Genomic DNA, 20141 nt, shown 5'->3' with positions numbered 1-20141 from the left:
GTTTGCCATGCAGGGTAAAAACCCACTGCTTTTCTTTTTTGAATGACTTTGACATCCTTAGTGCTGAGTTATATAAGGGATCTGAACTCCTTGCCTGGGGAGCATGGCTGATGGGGGGGGGAGAGAGAGATAGAGAGAGAGAGAGAGAGAGAGAGAGAGAGAGAGAGAGAGAGAGAGAGAGAGAGAGAGACAGAGAGACAGAGAGAGACAAAGAGACAGAGAGACAGAGAGAGACAGAGAGAGAACACTGTGGGTGGAATGTATTAAGCTTGGCTGGGTTTCAGTGCCAAGCTAAGAGCACTGATCTCATTCTCTGTTGGCCTAAGCTCACAGAGTATGACCACTCAAGCAAATTCAGGTCGCTGTACTGAGGATATTGCATGCCCAACCAGCCCTCAGAATGGGTCAAAGGTCACTTGAAAAAACATGTAAAACTAATGATATCACCAATTTGGGTTTTTGCTGTGGGGGTGGGGGGTATATCCTTCCCCAGCTCATTCTTATACCACACTGAAAATTGCATATACCAAGAACTATGACAGGTTTCCAAAGTCTCTCCCTGAACTGGGCATTGCAAGTGGCTCACACCTGTCATCCTAGCTACTCAGGAGCCTGAGCCTCTTATCTCCAATGATCCATTAGAAAACCAGAAGTGGAGCTGCAGTTCAAAGTGGTAGAGTGCTAGCTTTGAGCAAAAGAACTCAGGGACAGTGCCAGACCCTGAATTTAAGCCTCATGACCAACAAAAATTTAAAAAAATTACACACACACACACACACACACACACACACACATATAGTGCAGTCATCATACAAACCCTTGCAGGAGTTGTAAAGAATAATTATAACCTTGATGAGGGCAGAGACATCATCTGTCTTACTGCCCAGCCCACAGGAGTGACACAATAAGATTATGTCTCCTTATTTAACACTCAGTGTTTAGAAGTGGGTAACATTTACAGAGGTCCTAACAGAGTCCTGGATTTAGGAAATACTAGCAGTGAGGAATGTAGTAGCCACCTGTTGATTTGATGTGCCCAGCCCATGGCCTTTCCATTCACATTACCATCATTTCCCCATGGTTCATACGACAACCAGTGGCCCTACTTCTCTTGAACACGTGGATCATCAGGCCCTTTGGCAGGGTGAATCGAATGGCAGAGGCAATGGTGATACTCTGAAGAGGCTAGCTATGGCAACCTGACATTGATTCCCATGTTTTGTGTTCTCCAGGCTCATGTGTTTCGGTCAAAGATTTCTTCCTAGACTTCCAAAGAAACTCCTTTTTCTGTGTTTACTGAGACACCATTGATGTCTGTTCTTGCATTCAAAGAATGCATATGTGTTAGGTTTTCTTTTTCTCTCTCTTAGATACCATCAGCTCTTGAAAGCCACTTTCTAAAACCTTTACAAAAATAAATTGAAACCAATATATTAAAAAATAATAATAATCAGGAGCACATTGCTTGTTGATGTTTCAAGGGAAGGATAGAAAACTTTATTTCTTCCCAGAACTGGGAAAGCTTAAGGGCTTTCATGAAGGAAGTGGGATTACATCTTTAGAGTAGAAAGGATTTAGAGAAGAAAGAGACAGGGCACTCATCCAAGTATAGGCCTAAAGAGATCTAAGGACCAGCAGCAGCTATGCTGAAACTGATGAACTACCTAACTTGCATTTAAGTCAGATGATGCTTCCTTTCTCATGTCCCAAGTTCACCTGTTGAGTCAAAACAACCTTTCCCTGCACTGTGTGTCTTATCCTTTGACCTAAGCTATAAAATGTTCAGGTCTTATGACATCAGCTAGCTCTGCCCTTCTTGTTCCAGAGTGATGTGCTACAACAGACACCCAAGTCTCTTCTGTATAGTGATTGTACTCAGAATTCTATGACTGCTTTCTCTTTGACTTTCATCTCTGCTGCTTCCCTTCTTCCTCCTTCCTCCTTGTGCACTCAGACCTTTTTCTTTTGCTCCTCAAGCTCATCCTAAATTTATTCCTAAACTCTGCATAGATCTTTATTGTTGTTGTTTCTGCTTGAAATGCCTTTGCTGACCCTTTGTCTAGGCAGCTTCATCATAGGGGTCATCTTACAATTCACACCTCAGAATAATGGAGAAAGTCTCCCTAAGCACTCCACCAAAAGTAGCTCTGACATTTACCTTCATGTCACCTCAGTTTATTTTCCTTGTAATCGGAAGTATTCAAAATGAACTCCTTTATTTGCATGTTATCTCCTTCCCCTTTGTGAAGCTAGGCTCCTTGGGGATAGACATTTTCCTTATCTAATAACTAGCTTGCTGCTTAATATTTACAGCATGCTCAGTAAACACATGTTAGATGAATGAATGAATGGATGAATGAAGGAAGGAAGGAAGAAGAGAAACAGAAAAATCTGCATAACTACATGTTCCCTTAAAATATCAATGTTGGATCATTAAGAATTGGAAGAAAACAAGGAAGGAAGGAAGGAAGGAAGGAAGGAATGAAAGAAGGAAGGAAGGAAGGAAAGGAGAGGAAAGGAAGGAAGGAAGGAAAGGAAAGAAAGAAGGAAGGAAAGAAAGAAGGAAGGGAAGGGAAAGGAAAGGAGGGGAGGGGAGGGGAGGGAGAGAAGGAAGGAGGGAGGAAGGGAAAGAGAGGGGGAGAGAGAGGGAGGGAAAGAGGGAATAAAGGAAGGGAAGGGAGAGAGCAAAGCTAGAAGGAAGACAGAAAAGAAAAAGGGAAGGAAGTGATAAAGGAAATGAGGGAGGGAAAGGGAAGAAAGGAAGGGAGGGAGCAAAGAAGGAAGGAAGGAAGAAAAGAAAAAATGGAAAAAAGTGAGGGAGGGAGGGTAAAGGATAGAAGGAAGGAGGAAGGGAAGAGGAAAGGAAGTGAAAAATAAGGTAATTTAATGTAAACTGTCTCTACGTGGTGAAATCACAGCACCAAGAGGGAGGGGCTTGTTTCCATTCCCAGCTTTGCTTCATTGCATTGACTTTTCCAGAACCATGCCAGGCACCTTCAGGTGCCTGTATTTCCACAGACAGCAGAAACTAGGGGTCCTCAGTCGCCTCCCCCCACTCCAACTCCCAGGCCCAGATTCCACCCTTAGTTTCAGATATGTCAGTGTTTATGGTGAGTTTCAATTCTCGGCTAGGTGAGTCCAGCATTTGTCAAATCCTTAGCCTCCCACATAAGTAATTAATATCCTTGTTTGATAATAAATGCAGAGTAGCTCTTCTTTCCCATCTTCTTGCCAACTATCTCCCTAGCTGGGCTAAATCCATAGCCAAAGGGAATAATGATGTTATGGCTTAGCTTCTCCAGTCTAGCTTAGCCCTCCCCCAACCCCTCCCCATGTTGTGTCCCTGTACGATGCCACAGCCCTAGTTTAAGTCTGTTGTATATTCTGCAGCCGCTCTGATATTCTCTTCGTTCTCATCACAGCACTTTTAGATAAACTGACCATTGCACTGGAACATAGACACAAGGTATCTAGTGCCCTGCCTTGACTAGTGTAGGTGTTCATTAAACCCTGGCCATGATAATAGCTGCACTCCTTTGTTCTACCAAGCACCATTACTAGAATCCTAGTTACTTAGGAGGCTGGGGTCTGAGGATCATAGTTTGAAGCCAGGCCTGGAAGACAGCTGTGAGAGACACTGGAGAGGCTGGAAGTGGAGGTGTGGCTCAGGTGATAGAGTGCCAACCTTGAGCAAAAACTCCAAACAAGAGCACGAGGCCCTGAGTTCAAGCCTCAGTACACATACAGACACAGACACAGACACAGACACAGACACACAAACACACACACACACACACACACACACACACACACACACACACACGATAATCTGGTCCACCGTTGATCTCCCTTGTTATGTTCTCAATTTATTTCCCTTGATGCAAAACTTCCCCTACTTTTAAGCAAGTCCCACAAAAACAGAAAGCTCCCGTGTCTTTTGTCACCACAGAATCCCAACTTTATGGCAATACGAATTTGTGAGGCCCAGTAAATATTTGTTGGATTTATTCCATAAGTGATAATGTTTAATCTACTCAGTGACAGAAAGGCCCGGGACATGCTTCTGGATGTGAACTCAAAATAATGCCGTTTAGAAGGAACAAGGACAATTTCTATCTATTATAGGAATCTCTGCATGTCAGTTCTGGAGCTGAGATTCAAGAGGGCATGAAGGAGGAAAAAAGGCCATTCTCATTGTCTTTTGAGTGACTGAAAAAGAAAACATAGCATGCTAACAATGTGACTCCTACCCCCTCCATTAAGATAGAATTGCTGGGTACTGGTGGCTTACACCTGAGATTCTAGCTACTCAGGAGGCTGAGATGTGAGGATTATGGCTCAGAGCCAGCCCAGGCAGGAAAGTCCATGAGACTCTTATCTCCAATGAACCATCAGGAAACCAGAAGTGGAGCTGTAGGTCAAATGGAGTAGAGGACTAGCCTTGAGCAACAAGAGCTCAGGGACAATGCCAAGGCCCTGAGTTCAAGACCCAAGACTGACTAAAAAAAAAAAAAATTGTAAAGGGAGAAGAATGAGCATCTAAAAATCTCTCCATCCACACGTACACCCTGTCTCCTTCCCCCCCAAAATGAAGCTGTCCTGTCACCTCATTATCCACTATTTACCACGAGGCTGACACATTTCCAGGGACTGAAGCCAGTAGCTCAGAAGAAATGTTGGAGTGAGAGGCCTTAAATGAAGTGACAATAAAAAAAAAAGTAAAAAAAAATAAAAAAGAGCTGCTAATACCCAGGAACTCCCTCCCTGGGAGAAAGCTGTCAAGGCCAGTGCCCAGGGCTAGTGAGATTTATTGATACTAAGTGGATAGTGCCTTAACCAGGAGTGATTATCAAAGAGGGCCGGGGGAGCTGCGAATGGAATTGGGCAGCCACACTGAACATGTTGCAAGGGTTTTCCTGCCCTTGCCAGTTCTTGTCCTTGTGTCTCCCAAGAGGGAGTTCCTGGCCTCATTTTCTACTTGCTCTGATTATTGGACAGATTCTGCTACAGATTCTCTCAGAGGCAGAGAGCTGTGAGTCTGACATTCTGGCAGAATTCCCTGCCAGAATGTGTGTGCGCTCTCTCTCTCTCTCTCTCTCTCTCTCTCTCTCTCTCTCTCTCTCTCCCCTCTCTTCTCCTCCTCCTCCTCCTCTTTCTCCTCCTTCTCCTCTTCCTCTTTCCTTTCTCCTCCCTCTCCCCCCTCTTCTCCTCTCTTCCTCACCCCCTTTCTTTCTCCCCTCCCTCTCTCCCTCAGGTCTTTCTAATCACTACTCTTTATACATGGATTCCCCTTTATGCATGAATATCTTCCCCCAGCCTTCTTTTCTGGCTGAGACCCACTTACTTATCCTGCGGTGGTGAAGCTGAATCTTTCCTCTTGGAAGCCTTTTCCTGAGGCTCCAAAGGCCAACCCTGCTCGAGCCCTGAACTCCATTCCTACTACAGCCCTGAGAATGAATTACCATCACCTGGCTAGCTGTGGTTTCTTGCACAGGCTACACAATGGGCCTTGACACTGAGACTTCCCTAGGCCACCAGTGCCATCTCTCCTGCCTGAGGTGGTTATCTTCCTGAGTGGCAGACGCTGGCTATCTAATGGCACCTGAATGGATTGAGGGACAGATAGGTAGTCGAAGCAAAGAGGACATGGCCTATGGCGCACATGTCAGGAGCTTCAGGTCTGTAGCCAGCATAGAAGAGCTCAGTTCTCAGCTTGGACCAGTGCTATAGTCTTCAGTTTGAACCTGTCTCATGGGATGAAGAGTCCATTGCAGGCCTACATTCTGGGTGCAGTGCCTAGCACTGGGCAAAGAAGAGTTCAAATAATAGCTCCTAATGGCTTCTCAGAGAAAGCAGTATGCTTTCCTGAGTACAAGAGCCCACACATAGTCCAGCTACTCTGACCCAACATCAAGGGGGTGAATGCCTGTAATTCAGCCACTATGAACCTGGCCCTGATTCTGCTTTGGAGCAGAACTCGTACCAATTCCTCCTTCCTGTTCACTATTGCTAATAATACCCTTCTGGCTGAGCTCTCTATGATTTTCCATCTCTATGCTCAGTTAATTCCCACAACAGGTTAAAAAAATTTTCTAGCCAAGTGCTAGTGGCTCACACCTATCATTCTAGCTGCTCAGGAGGCTGAGATCTGAGGAGCACAATTTGAAGCCAGCCCAAGCTGAAAAGTCCCCATGAGATTCTCACTTCCAATTACCCACTCAAAAACTGGAAGGGGAGCTGTGGCTCAAGTGGTAGAGCACTAACCTTGAGCAAAAAGAACTCAGCAACAGAGCCCAAACCCTGGGTTCAAGCCCCACAACTGACATATATATATATATATATATATATATATATATATATATATATATATATATATATATATATCTTCTAAGCATTCACACACAGACCAAAGGAGGATAGTATTAGGAGAGGAACACAAAGGTCATACAAAAGAATATTTATCAAAATGAACTTCAGGAAATGGAAACAAAAAATTATTTCTTAGGTAAAACTCAAGACTCCAAAGGAATCTAGACCAAGTGCTCAGATTTGATTATAATAGGATCTATGAACTCAAGAGCCTTTGATTTCTGGGATTGAAAAACTGCATGGAAATTTACCAAATGTTTGATAGGCAAGCAGTCTATTGGGTTTTGGAATCATGTAAATACTTTCTAGGCAATTTGACTCAAATCTAGAATTCTGGATCCTGGAAAGATGTTGGATATTGTAGAGTCTAAGTCATTGTTTCACTGATAAGAATACCTCCCACGACAGTGTGGATTTGCTCAAGGTCATGTAAGTGGGAAGCTGAGATTTAGCAGGAAGGAGAATTCTTCTGGTCTTCTGGCCTCAGGACCAGTACAGAATCATGGCATCTCTTCTGCTTGAATATTATTATGCCAGAGTCAAAGAAGCACTTTATCACTGTTGAATGTATTCCTCAACATTTAACCAATGATTTGATTCTCCCTCTCCATGTGTGTGTGTGTGTGTGTGTGTGTGTGTGTGTGTGTGTGTGTGTGTATGTGTGTATAATTATCTCTGTCTCTCTGTTGGGTACTCTCTCTGTGTCTCTCTGGCTTTATGTCTCTCTGTCTCTGTGTGTAGGGTCTGTCTGTTTATATCTCTGTCTCTGTGATCTCTGTCTCTCTCCCTCTGTGATCTCTCTCTCTTTCTTCTCTTTCTCTCTGTGGGGGAAGTCTGTGTGTATATAACTCTGTCTCTCTCCATTTGGAGATCTCTCTGTGTGTCTCTCTGCCTCTGTTTCTCTGTCTCTGTGGGAAGATATTCTCTCTCTGCATCTATCTCTCTGTCTCTCTCTCTCTCTATAGTCTCTGCTTCTCTCTCCCTCTGTGCTCCCTCCTTCCCTTTCTCTCTCTCCTCTCCCACCCTGCTCTCTGTTTTCCTGGGGGAAGTCTGTTAGCCCAAGAGCTCCCTTCCCATAGCTTAGTATGTTCCTTCTTTGCACAGCTTAGCATGCGCCCTTCTTAGGCAAATGCTAGGCCCATTTAGTAAAGGCAGTAAATAATCAGCCAGCAAATAATCAGCAGCTAACCCCCTCTACACTTCTCTGGGGCAGCTACCACAATATAAGGCAACAAGAGCCCCTTAGAGTGACCTCAGGTCTGGACAATTGCAGGACCCCTTATCTACTATTTGGACAGCAGCCATAAATCCTAGTCTGCCATGATGAAGCCCCTGGTCCACAGATCCACAGCAGGGTCTCTACTCCTTATCCCCTTCTAGCCCCAGACAATAGGCCAGTGCTTCTTCTTACTTCTCCCTTGTGAGAAGGGGTCTTGCCAGCCCCTTTCCCAGCAATAAACCTTTCTTTGTTCTCTGTACCTAGATGTCTGCATGGTTTTCTGGCAAAGTCAAATAATCTAACAGTCTCTGTGAGCATAACTCTCTCTCTCTCTTTCTCTCTCTCTCTATGTGTCTCTCTCTGACTCTTTCTCTCCCTCTCCTTCCCCCCACTCCCTCCCTCTTTCCCTCCCTTCTCCTTCTGTTGTTGTTCAAGTTTAGCTTGAATGAAATGACAACTTGAATGTCAGACTCTGAGTGACTGTAGCAGATAGGGCCTACTCAAAGGCAATCGGGCCTGGCTCTTTTAAAGCCATGTTCTTTTAGGAAGACTTAAAGAATTAAGCATTTTAAATGAAGTTTAAGGGAAGAGATTCACAGAAGGGAAACATGGAGAAATAATTTGAGAGGAGGAAACAATACTGGTCTTCTATGTGTCTAAACACTTGACCATGTCTATTTCTTCTCTTTTCCTCCGCACCTTTTTTTGCACTTGGCCATGCATGTCCCTGATATATGACTGAATGTGTGAACACTGTAGGAGACATGAATCTGATTCATATCCCACAGGATATTTCATTACAGCAAGAGCAGAGCAGAGATCCTAAAAATACCACAGAGAATGCATTATAATGGTTTAACAGAACTTGTGGGCTTACCATATATCTATACCCCCTCTCTGGGAGATGGATTGTACATTTTTTGACAAACTTATATTTAATATAGGGAGGATAATATACAATGTATACTTCCTTGCAGAGAAATCCATATTTATGGAAATCCTGAGCCTAGTAATTACAATAGACATTTAAAGACAGGGTGTCTCTTAGGCTGTGAATAGAAAGTGTCAGAGTGTCCAGAATGGAAAGGAAAGTAGCATGGATGGTAGAAAGTAAATAGATAATCTGAGAAGAAAGCTACCCGGGACAGAAAAGCTGGAAGCCAAGGGGGACCCAAGGTCTCCATCTCCTACTGCAGATCATGTGACTTTCTCATCAAGCAGTCATTATTAATTCATCCATCAAGGATTTATCAAGTGCCTCCCATGGCCCAGCACCCCGCTGGCTCTGAAGCATAAACAAGACCCACTATTTTCAGGGCATGGGCATTCACTCAAGCAGCTACTGATCTATACCAATAAACCAAGATAGCAACAACTTTAGACAATAATGATTAGGGCATAGAAAATGAGACAGGATGATGTGGTAGAGAGGGGAAAGAGGCTGCTGAGAAGTGGCAAAGGCCATCTAGGGAGGAGGGATGAGCTAAAACATCACTGCAGAAGAGAAGTGATGTGTGGAAGGAGTTGAAGCAGTGCTCCACAGGCAGGTAGCCAATGGCAAATGCAGTCTGTTTAAAAACTCCAACCCTGAAGCAAAGAGCAATGGCCAGAGGGACTGGAATAGCGCACATGGGGAAAAATATATGAGGTAGGAGAACTCAGAGGAGTAGCCATTACTCACGTTCTGCGTCAAAACCTGATATTGGGAGCATTTGACTCCATTTGCACCCGGAAATTTGAAAGCCATAAAAGGCTTTGCCTAAGGAAATGAGAAGATGTGTTCTGTTTGTTTTTAATTAATCATACTCCTGTAACTTCTGAGTAGAGGATGGATTCCATTGTAAAACAGAAAAAAAAAACACCTTAAACACCACCTGTAATATTAGCTTCTCAGCAGGTTGAGATCTGAGGATCATGGTTCAAAGCCAGCCTGAGCTGGAAAGTCCATGAGACTCTTATCTCCAATGAATCAGCAGAAATCCAGAAGTTGGGTTATGGCTCAAGTGGTAGAGTGCTAGCTTTGAGCAGAAAAAGATCAGGGACATTGCCTATGACTTGAGTTCAAATCTGAGGGCTGAGACTGTTATATACACTATATATTTACACATTTTTATTTATATATTTATGTATCACATAATTATTCTTTATATGTTCATTTTTATATATTTTATTTATATATAATATATTATATGTTTACATGTAGTTTTTATATATTATGTATGTATTGAATATTATATTATGCTATATATTTATATATTAAATGTTTTTAATATACATAAAGTTCAAAGCCATGGGTGCAACCATAAGAAGCCAGGAAGGCCATGGAGTAGATTAAGCAGGCATTCCATGATGTTCTGGTTTCAAAGAACAGTTAGTCCTGGGACTTTAAGAGGTAGTGAGTGCCCAGTAAGCAGAAGTATGCAAGCAGATGCTAGGGATGACCTGTAAATGGCATGCTCGTTCATCTGAAGTGGAAGCTGGACTTCTTTTCTTCTCCTTTCTTTCTTTTCTTTTCCATCCTTCCTTTCTTTTGAGACAGAGTCTACCTATGTACCCAGACTGATCTTGAAATTGCAATCCTTCCTCAGCCTCTCCAGTGGTGATATAACAGTTATGCACTACACACACACACACACACACACACACACACACACACACACAGTGGCTGATCTTTCTCCCCATTCACATTGAGGGAGTAATTTTCAGGCACTGGAAGTATTCCTTGGTTGTATCCTTTGCTCAAGTAAAATCTGAATTTTGCATCCTGTATGAGAGAGTACAAGGATGTTTAACTGACTCATCAGAAGTTTGATGGTTGGGCTGGGAAGGTGGCTCAGTGGTAGAGCACTTGCCTTGTATGCATGAGGCCCTGGGTTCAATTTCTCAGCAGCACATAAGCAAAAAAAAGAAAAAAGCCGGAAGTGGAGCTGTGGCTCAAGTGGTAGCGCGATAGCCTTGAGCTGAAGAGCTGAGGGACAGCGCCAGGCCCAGAGTTCAGGCCCCACAACCGGACCCCCCCAAAAAAAAGAAGTTTGATGGCATGCCCTTAGGCTTATTTGTTAGTATTATACTTTAACCAGTAATGTAATCAACCACAAGCCAGGAGTGGTAACTGAGCTTGGGTACCATGAAATGAATCTCGTGGGATGGTCACACTGCTAAGCTACTGCTATCACTGATATACTAAAGGACAGGTTGGGGGAGGAAGCCTGAAAAAATCAGCTAGCAGGGTGTACAAACACAACATGAACATCAGCAGAGATATACACATGAACAGTCAGGGACAGGCTGAAGAAGATAAACCCTTGTTTCCCCAAATATACATCAGTAGCAATAATTAATTGAAATCCATCTTCCTACCACAGGTTTTCATGTTTTACATTGAAGAAAGGGGCAATAAAATGGAAAGATAACTTTAAAAGTCAAGATGTCCACCTGACTCTGATTTGTCCTAAACATGCTCCATGAACATGTCCACTAACTTTCTGATCCTTGGTTTTACCCTCTAAAGCCATAGCCAAACTGAGCAGTAGCTTATGCTTATAGTCTAAGCTACACAGGAAGCAGAAAAATGAGAATTTCACAGTTCAAAGCCAAACTGTGCAGGGAAATCTGTACAACTCTTATCTCTACTAAACTATCAAAAGCCAGAAGTAGAGCTGTGGCACAAGTGGTAGAACACTAACCTTGAAGCAAAAGAAATCCAAAAAGCTCAGGAACAGCACTCAGGCCTTTCAGTTCAAATCTTAGGATAGTATACTCACACACACACACACACACACACACACACACACACACACACACACACACACACACACACACACGCAGAGCCAAGTCATTTCTTTCTTACTTAATAGGATCGTCGTTGAGACAAAGTGAGGTAATACATGAAAATGTTTCACACACATGACTACTATAATTGACAACCATGAGAACAGCTGTCATGTAATCAATGTCCAATAGACACCAGATTTGGGCAGACGAATGCATGAGAAGATGGATAGATGGGATGGACAGATGGAGAGATGAGTAGATTGGTGAGTTGAAAGCCTACATAAACAGATTCAATGGTTTAACAACTTCCTAATGGACAGTGTATGGATACTTGGCTTAATGAATTATCTTGTGTAAATGAATCCAGTGTGGGACCATCTGATCATTAATCTATAGTATCTTCTGCCCACTAACCCTTCCTTTCTTTCGCAGTCTGTTCCCAGTTTTCCAAAGGAGTTTACGCCATCTTTGGGTTTTATGAGCGAAGGACTGTCAACATGCTGACCTCCTTCTGCGGGGCTCTCCACGTGTGCTTCATTACGCCTAGCTTTCCCGTGGACACATCCAATCAGTTCGTCCTACAACTGCGCCCAGAACTACAGGATGCCCTCATCAGCATCATTGACCATTATAAGTGGCAGAAATTTGTCTACATTTATGATGCCGACCGAGGTAAGCCAAGGATTAGGGATCGGGAGACTGTTCAACATTGCCCCCTCATTGCTTTGTTTCTGTGGATTAATTTCTTGGTAACTAAGCTCTAACACACAGTGTAGAAACACACTCTTTGAGATTAATCCTCTTAACTCATCACTTCGTTCTATGGCCTCACCATGGTCCCATCCATGGCTCCTGAGGCCAAGAGCTTCAGTCTCTTGCTTCTTGGCTCACAGGATGGTTAGCAGGAGTGTAGACAAACCCAGGCCTGAACCCTGGATCTACTCTTCTCCGGGTGTTTGACTTTGGGAAAGCTGTCTATGTCTTAGCTTCAACACTTAGGTTATGGAGGTAAAATTCTCTAGGCTTTCATTTTCTCATCCCTATAATGATATGAAAATGGTCTCTACGTCTTAAAAGTAGTGTGAAGATTAAATGAGATAATGGCTAGAAAATCCATTTGAATGCCTGCAACATAGTAAATGCTCAAATTTCTCCATATATGTTGGCTGCTGTCACTATCATCATGATTGTCGTCATTATCATCATCAACACCACCACCACCATCATTACCACTATTAGACCATCCTCATCACCATCATCATCATCATCACCATTACTGCCATCAAATTCATCATCACTGTCCCCTCATGATCATTGTCACCATCATTATCACTGCCATTATATCATTATCATTACTTTCATCATCATCACTATTGTTTTCATCCCTGAGTCCTTTGTAATTCTGCCTCCTTTGAATTTTATGCCATATTTTCTAAACATTTCCTGTACTTTTCTTCCTTCTCTTGCTTACTCATACTATTCTCATTTTCTGGACTGTATTTTCTGTCTCAAAACCTACATAGTTAAAGCCTCCTTCTCTTTTACAGCCTATATTCTAATATCAGTTTCTCTGGTCTCTGCTCTTCCAAAGGTGAACTTCTTTTTGCCTGTTGTGGTGTTTGCTTGCATTTCCTTGCCTTCCCCCTTGTATACTGATGTTCTGTAAGAAGGAGTAAATCATTCATGGTGTAAATCATTCATGGCACATATAAGCCCTGGAAGCTGAGATAATGGAACAATGTTCTTACATGGTTGCATGCAGGAAGTCTTAGAAGACAGTGGCTTATGAAAATAGTTTATAAGGCAGATAGTCAAGTGCTATTCAGATGGGAAAGAGTGGACTTGGAGGTGTGGCTCAAGTGGTAGAGTATCTACCTAGCAATCATAAGGCCATGAGTTCAAACACCACTATTGGTCCTCCATCAAATAAGGTAATTGTAGATAAGTTTAAAGTCTGCTGTTTGCTAGCTATGTAATCTTGAACCAATGACCAAATCGTGCTGAGCCTTGATTTCCACAAGGAAAGAAACAAAGCTAGGAATCAATTTCTAGGTAATTTGTGAGGTCAAGCACCAAATTGGCCCTTACAGAAAGGACTGGCAGTTGGCAATGATACAAAAGATTAGTAATATAAGAAAAAAAAAACAGTGATATCTGACAAGTGGAATAATGATGCCCTACAAACAAGTTCCATTCCTTAATCCCTCGAATCTTCACGTGTGTTAATGTTACCTGGCAAAAAGAATTAAGGTTTACTAATGGAATCAAACGTTGTAATGAGCTAGGCATAAGTGGCTCATGTCATCCTACCCTCAAGAGGCTGAGATCTGAAGATCAAGGTTCAAAGCCAGACCAGGCAGGAAAGTCTGAGACTCTTATCCCCAATTAACCACCAAAAAAAAGTGGTGGTGGGAGGTGGGGAAGGAAGTGGAGCTGTAGCTCAAAGTGGTAGAGCACTAGCCTTGAGCAGAAGAGCTCAGGGATAGCGCCCAGGTCCCAAGTTCAAGTCGCACAATAGGCAAAAAAAAAAAAAATCTAATGAACTGACCTATAAATAGGAAATTATCCTGAATTACTGTTAGACATAGTGCGATCAGAGAAGCAGAGGCAGAAGTCAGTGTCAAAATGAGATGAGAGAGCTTTAGTCACCATTGCTGGGTTTGTCTTTGAAGGAAGAGAACATAAGCCAAAGGATATAGACCATTTCTAGAAGCTATGACAGCAAGAAACTGGATTCTATCTAGAACCTTGAAAAAAGAATGGGAGACCTATTTCAAATGTCTGGCATCTGAAAGGGTAAAATAGTATTTTCTGATGTGGACAACAGTCTATCTGGGCTTATTTGTTACAGCAGCCATAGGAAACCAATACACACAATGTAAGTCATAAAGATGAAGAAAAGCAACACTGGGTAATCAATTGTCTCCTCCTCTCTAGTTGTCAATAGTTAAATGCAATTTCCTGGATACCTCAACAAAGTAGCTATTGAGATTATATCCACAAACCTGACCAACAATTACTAAGTGATTACCCATATAGTGGACAGTTACTAAGTATTAACACAGGTATCCAACTCTGGCAAGCATCAAGTATTCTCATTTAATCTGCATATTGACAATGAGATTTGACCATGGTTTATACTGACATCCTATTGAATCTTTAAAAGTTACGAGAGATAAGTCCTTATAAGATATTAATACTCAGTATTTGGGATTTAAGCCTCAGATTTTTTATGTGTGTGTGTGTGTGTGTGTGTGTGTGTGTGTGTGTGTGTGTGTGTGTGTGTGTGTGTGTGTGTGTGTGTATGTGTGTGTATGTGTACACTAATCCTGGGGCTAGCGTTTTTCCACTTGAGCCTCAGCTCCACTCCTGGCTTTTGGTTGGTTAATTGGGGATGAGTCTCGCAGACTTTCCTGTCTGGGCTGGCTTTGAACTTCGATCCTCAGATCTCAGCCTCCTGGGATCACAGGTGTGAGCCGCCAGCACCTAGCTTCTTCAGGAATAGAAAAGAAGACTCAGTGCCTACCCTCATGAAGTTCAGATTTAAACAGTAAGAAAAATCTGGAGCTGAGATGGATTTGGAGGAGGAACACGGTTAGGGAAGACAGAGGTGAATAAATGCCTGGTAGAAATGCGGCGATCATTGCATTCAATGACTTTCTGCAATTTCTCTGTCCTACTGGTCAACGTCTAGGTTTGTCCGTCCTGCAGAAAGTTCTGGACACAGCTGCAGAGAAGAACTGGCAGGTGACAGCGGTGAACATTTTGACAACCACAGAAGAAGGTTACAGGATGCTCTTTCAGGACCTGGAGAAGAAAAAGGAGAGATTGGTGGTAGTGGACTGTGAATCCGAACGGCTCAACGCCATCTTGGGTCAGGTAGTGAAGGCAGCAAAGGACTCTGGGAGGTGGGAGGTAGAGTCATTCAGGAAAACTGGATGTAGTTTTGTCATGGTATTCTAAAGGGGATTATAAAGATGGCTGTTCCTTCTCATAGCCTGTAGTTCATAAAATTTAATTATAAAATGTTATGAAGTTGGATAAACAACAAGAGCCTTGATAGGGTTCTATGTGTGTGTGTGTGTGTGTGTGTGTGTCTGGGTGTCTGGGTGTCTGGGTGTGTATGTGTACCCATCCTGAGGCTTGAAATCAGGGTGTGGGTGCTGTCCCTAAGCGTTTGTCAAGGCTAGTGCTTTACTACTTGAACCACAGTTCCACTTCCAGTTTTCTATTGGTTCATTAGAGATAAGAGGCTCTCTAAGGCCTTTCCTGCCTGGGTTGGATTTGAACCAGGACCCTCAAATCTTAACTTCCTGACAAGCTAGAATTACAGGCATGAGATTCAAGTGTCTGACTGGGTAGGGTGCTTTAAATGGGTCTTAGATTGATTGACCCAAACCTTACCACCAGTGTTTCTTTTTATGGTGGGGAAAAAATACAAATAAAAAAATAAATCAAATTACATTGCTTCTCAGTGTTAGCACATTAAGAGCTCGAGCCAGAGCCAAGATTCTTGCACTCCGCCTTGGCATCTGCCATTCACTGACCTAACATTTGTCCTCACATCATTGTGACCCACTGCTGCTTTAAGACCAAGAAATGTTCTCCTGAACATGCTCTTGCATTAATTGCATAGTCTATGAATATGCATTAATTGCATAGTCTATGCATAGGTGCTGTAACGGTGGCAATTCTGAGCCAACAATCTCTAAACTGTACTTGCTCTGACACATGACCAACTCCAGAATCCATTGGCCTCATGTCCATTACTTGTCATTTTAAGCTACATTTGTGTATTCAGATGAATTAGCAAGGAAAGAGAGTTGCAATCAGGCCTGAGCAGTGCCGTAGAATAAAAAGATGGTGATTTTTTTTTTAGATCCTTGACAACATGACAAAGCTTGTTAATGGCCCTCAACACCCTGGCTTTCCCACAGGGAACCTGGATCCCGCTGAGCTATCATTCAGAAAGACATAGTAACAGTGGAGGGAGAAGTTTGAAAACCATGAATTCTCTAAGGAATAACTGTGCATCCTACTTTGGAAAGTGTGGGTTGAGGTGTGCTTTTAAAAAAAATTAAATTTTATAAAAGAGAAATGAGCCAGGCACCGATGGCTCATATCTGTAATCCTAACTACTCAGCAGACTGAGATCTGAGGACCAAGGTTCAAAGCCAGCTGGAGCAGGAAAGTCCAATGAACCACCAGAAACACGGAAGTGGCTCTGTGGCTCAAGTGGTAGAGCACTTGCCTTGAGCTGACGAGTTCAGGGACAGCACTCAGGCCCAGAGTTCAAGCCCCATCACTGACAAGAAGAAAAAGGAAAGAAAAGGAGAAATGAGCAAATATTTCTATGTGGATAGAAGTCTCTGGCTGGAATCAAGATTCCAAACACTGGGGCTGGGAAGGTGGCTCAGTGGTAGAGTGCTTACCTTGCATGCATGAGGCCCTGGGTTCGATTCCTCAGCACCACATAAGCAAAAAGTAAAGCAAAAGCCGAAGTGGCGCTGTGGCTCAAGTGGTAGAACACTAGCTTTGAGCTGAAGAGCTGAGGGACAGCACCCAGGCCCAGAGTTCAGACCCCACGACCGGACCCCCCCCCCAACAAAAAAAGATTCCTAACACTGTGTTTAAATGTGACAGTAGATGATAGTGGTTAGCAGTACAGTCTCTGGATCTACACAGTCTGGGATTTACTTTCTAGCTTTGTGACCTTGGGCCAGGTTTTCAGGCTTTTTACGTCTCAAGTTCTCAGTCTGCAAAATGGGTCTAATAATAATAACTATCTTTAAGAAGGCTTTGTTTAAGATTAAAGAACAAGTTATTCTAAATACATGAAAAGTATTTAGAAGGAATAGATATGAAAACATTTCCTATTTTTTTGGCTATTTATAATGTCAAATTGTACTAGCTCCCTGAGTCTCTTCATTCTTTTGGGCATAAATGAATTTATGTGAAATAGGAATGAAATCTCTTGCTCTGCATAAGGAGACAAGATAGAAGATGGAGACTGAAATGAATGAAAATGAAGTATTATTAATAAAGACTTGTCCTAATGTTTTGTGCTATTTTTTGAATGCTTACAGTATGCCAAGCATATTACAAAGCCTTTTTCTTGTATAATTTTATTCTTCCTCCTATCAACCTTATAAAACAAGTCCTATCAGTGTCCTCTTTTCTAAATGAAGAAAAGAAGGATTATATTTACCCAGGATCTTGCAGATAACATCTAAGGAAAGAAGGAAGCCTGATCAATCTAAATTTAAGAGGTTTCAACCTCTTAAATATACAACTTTCTAGCCAGGAGCCAGTGGCTCACGCCTGCAATCCTAGCTAGGTAGGAGGCTGAATTCAGTTGATTGCTGTTCAAAGCCAGCCTAACAGAAAAATCAGTGTGACTCTTACCATCAATTAACCACAAAAAGCTGGAAGTAGAGCTATGGATCAAAGTGGAAGGGTGTTTGCCTTGAGCCAAAAAACTCAAGGATAGTGCCCAGATCCTGAGTTCAAGCCCCAGGATCAGCAAAAAACAACCAACCAACCAACCAAGTTTTTATGTCACTATGTTTATAGTTATCTACTCTGTCAAAACACATTGAATATTTGATAAGGAATTATCTTGTTTTATTAGTATATTGTAGCATATTAGAATTATGGTTTTCTGTTCTATTCTGAAAAATATGACACAGTTTGAAGAGATCTTATCACATTTTTATAGACAGGACACCTGATGATCCAACGAATTGAATGATATCTGCCTCAGATTCAGAAAACTAGTTCGTGACAATAGCAAATCTATCACGTATATCTCTGATTTACAGTCTGACAACCATTGGCATCGCCCAAGACTGTCTGACATGGCCACTGGTGTCTTTTCATCCTAATACAAAAAGTTCTACCTAACCAAAAGAAAAAGACAATGATTCCAAATTCTGGTAGGAAATCGATTGTTTCTAATCCCTGAAGTCAAATGTAAGTTCTATGAGGACTGGGATTTTTAAAAAAAAGTTCCCCCTGACCATGACCCATGTTTGCCATCCTGCAAGTTTTTTAATAAATAGTTTCTGAATGAATTAAAAGGAGAAGAAATTAATAGAATCCCTAAGGATAATAATCTGAACTATAAGATGAATCCTAATGTCTAAGGTAGCCATTGGGAGAATAAATGCCTTTTAGCTAGAGTTAAGGTCACACTGAAAGCTCAGAGGTCATTCAAGGGCTAACAGAGTGGAGGATGATGAGTATCAGCTAGGGATAAAAGTGAGCAAGACCAAAGAGGTTAGGGGGTCCCTTATAAACTTTTATCAAACTAGAAGGCACCAGATTATATAATATAGTCATTAAAGCAGACTGCATTAGATGGCAGATTTCCATTAACCATTCACCACCTGTCGCTGCTTTATTGTCTTCATGGTACTTCTCACCTGTAGAAGTCTTATTCGTGTTATCTATTTATACATTGACCATCTGGTTCCCCACTAAAATGGCAACTTGGCTCAAAGAGGTCACTAGGTCAAAGCTGCAATCCCAGCACACAACATATGCTTGATGTATAGTCTATATTCAGCAAATACTTGCTGAACAGATGAAAAAACTCAAAGCAGGCTTCACACTAAGGTGAGATTAACACCTCAACATAAAGCATATTGATCTGCAGTGAATTGGAGATACCGTTCAGACACCATGATGATGAATAAAGGAAATCCAGTGGAAAGAGATTTGACATTCACAGGGTCAATAGGTCATGTGATAGATCCCATGAGACACTGTGCCCCCTAACACCTTTCTCAGTTTGCGATTCCATGTGCACCTATTTATTATGCATCTTCTCCCAAGAAACTAGCCTTTAAGAAGGCGATATCTTTTATTGACCCTCCACAGTGCTGTCAGATGTATATACACAGTTAACACTTAAATATTTCTGAAATAAAATTAGTAAATGAAGGAAGGTAGGTAGATCAATAGGTGGATTGATGAGTAGATGGTTGTAAAGTTTACTATATGAAATTGCTAATCTTTATTGGTTGTAAGTGATCAATGATTGGCTTGTTCTGTGCTTTAATTTTTGTATTTATTTTGGAGAAGCCAGGACGACCAATGGTCTGAATGTGGTAGATTTCCGAATCTCTTTTATTTGCTGTTTTGTGCTTCTTAGAATCTGAATAGGCTGACACTTATAATTCTAGCTATTCAGGAAGCTGAGATACAAGAATCACAGTTCAAAGTCAGCCTGGGCAGGAAATGAGACACTTATCTCCAATTCGCCACCCAAAAAGCCAGAAGTGGAGCTGTGGTTCAAGTAATAGAGTGCTAGCCTTGAGCAAAATAAGCTCAATGCCTAGGCCCTGAGTTTAAGCACCAGAACCAGCAAATAGGAGGAGGAGGAGGAGGAGGAGGAGGAGGAGGAGGAGGAGGAGGAGGAGGAGGAGGAGGAGGAGGAGGAGGAAGGGGAGGGGGAGGGGGAGGGAGAGGGGGAGAAAGGGGAGGAGGAGGAGGAGGGGGAGGGGGAGGAGGGAAGCAATTGGACAGACTTTTGAAAAAAGGAAGCTTTTTGTTGCAAGGGGCAGCAACCACTCTGACAAGAAGATGTAAAGTAACAAAGAATTATTAATAAATCACCATAGTATTTGAGCTCTGTGGTCTGGAATTTCACAGTCTAACTACTGATTCAAGGCATGGTGTGTGCTTGCATTTAATTATTCCCATATTTAAAAAAGTGAGTCTTTATGCACATACATCCCATTAAGTAGAGGTCTGAATGTGGACTTTAATAACCTTG

The 20141-nt window shown here is 42.2% G+C and overlaps 1 protein-coding gene across 4 annotated transcripts in view; it reads left to right on the top strand.

Moving 5' to 3' along the window:
* The window catches only part of Gria1 (glutamate ionotropic receptor AMPA type subunit 1), a 355061-nt gene that overhangs the window by 160085 nt on the left and 174835 nt on the right, over positions 1 to 20141 (top strand). For all 4 annotated transcript variants that reach the window (XM_070019368.1, XM_070019365.1, XM_070019367.1 and 1 more), the window contains exons 3-4: positions 11795 to 12034; positions 15057 to 15241. In XM_070019368.1, coding sequence (XP_069875469.1) covers positions 11795 to 12034; positions 15057 to 15241 — 425 coding nt within the window. The remainder of the gene's footprint in view (positions 1 to 11794; positions 12035 to 15056; positions 15242 to 20141) is intronic.

This window comes from Dipodomys merriami, unplaced genomic scaffold (assembly GCF_024711535.1).
Source record: "Dipodomys merriami isolate MVZ:Mamm:240054 unplaced genomic scaffold, mDipMer1.0.p SCAF_130, whole genome shotgun sequence".
NCBI lineage: Eukaryota > Metazoa > Chordata > Mammalia > Rodentia > Heteromyidae > Dipodomys > Dipodomys merriami.
This window is presented reverse-complemented; position numbering and strand designations above follow the sequence as displayed.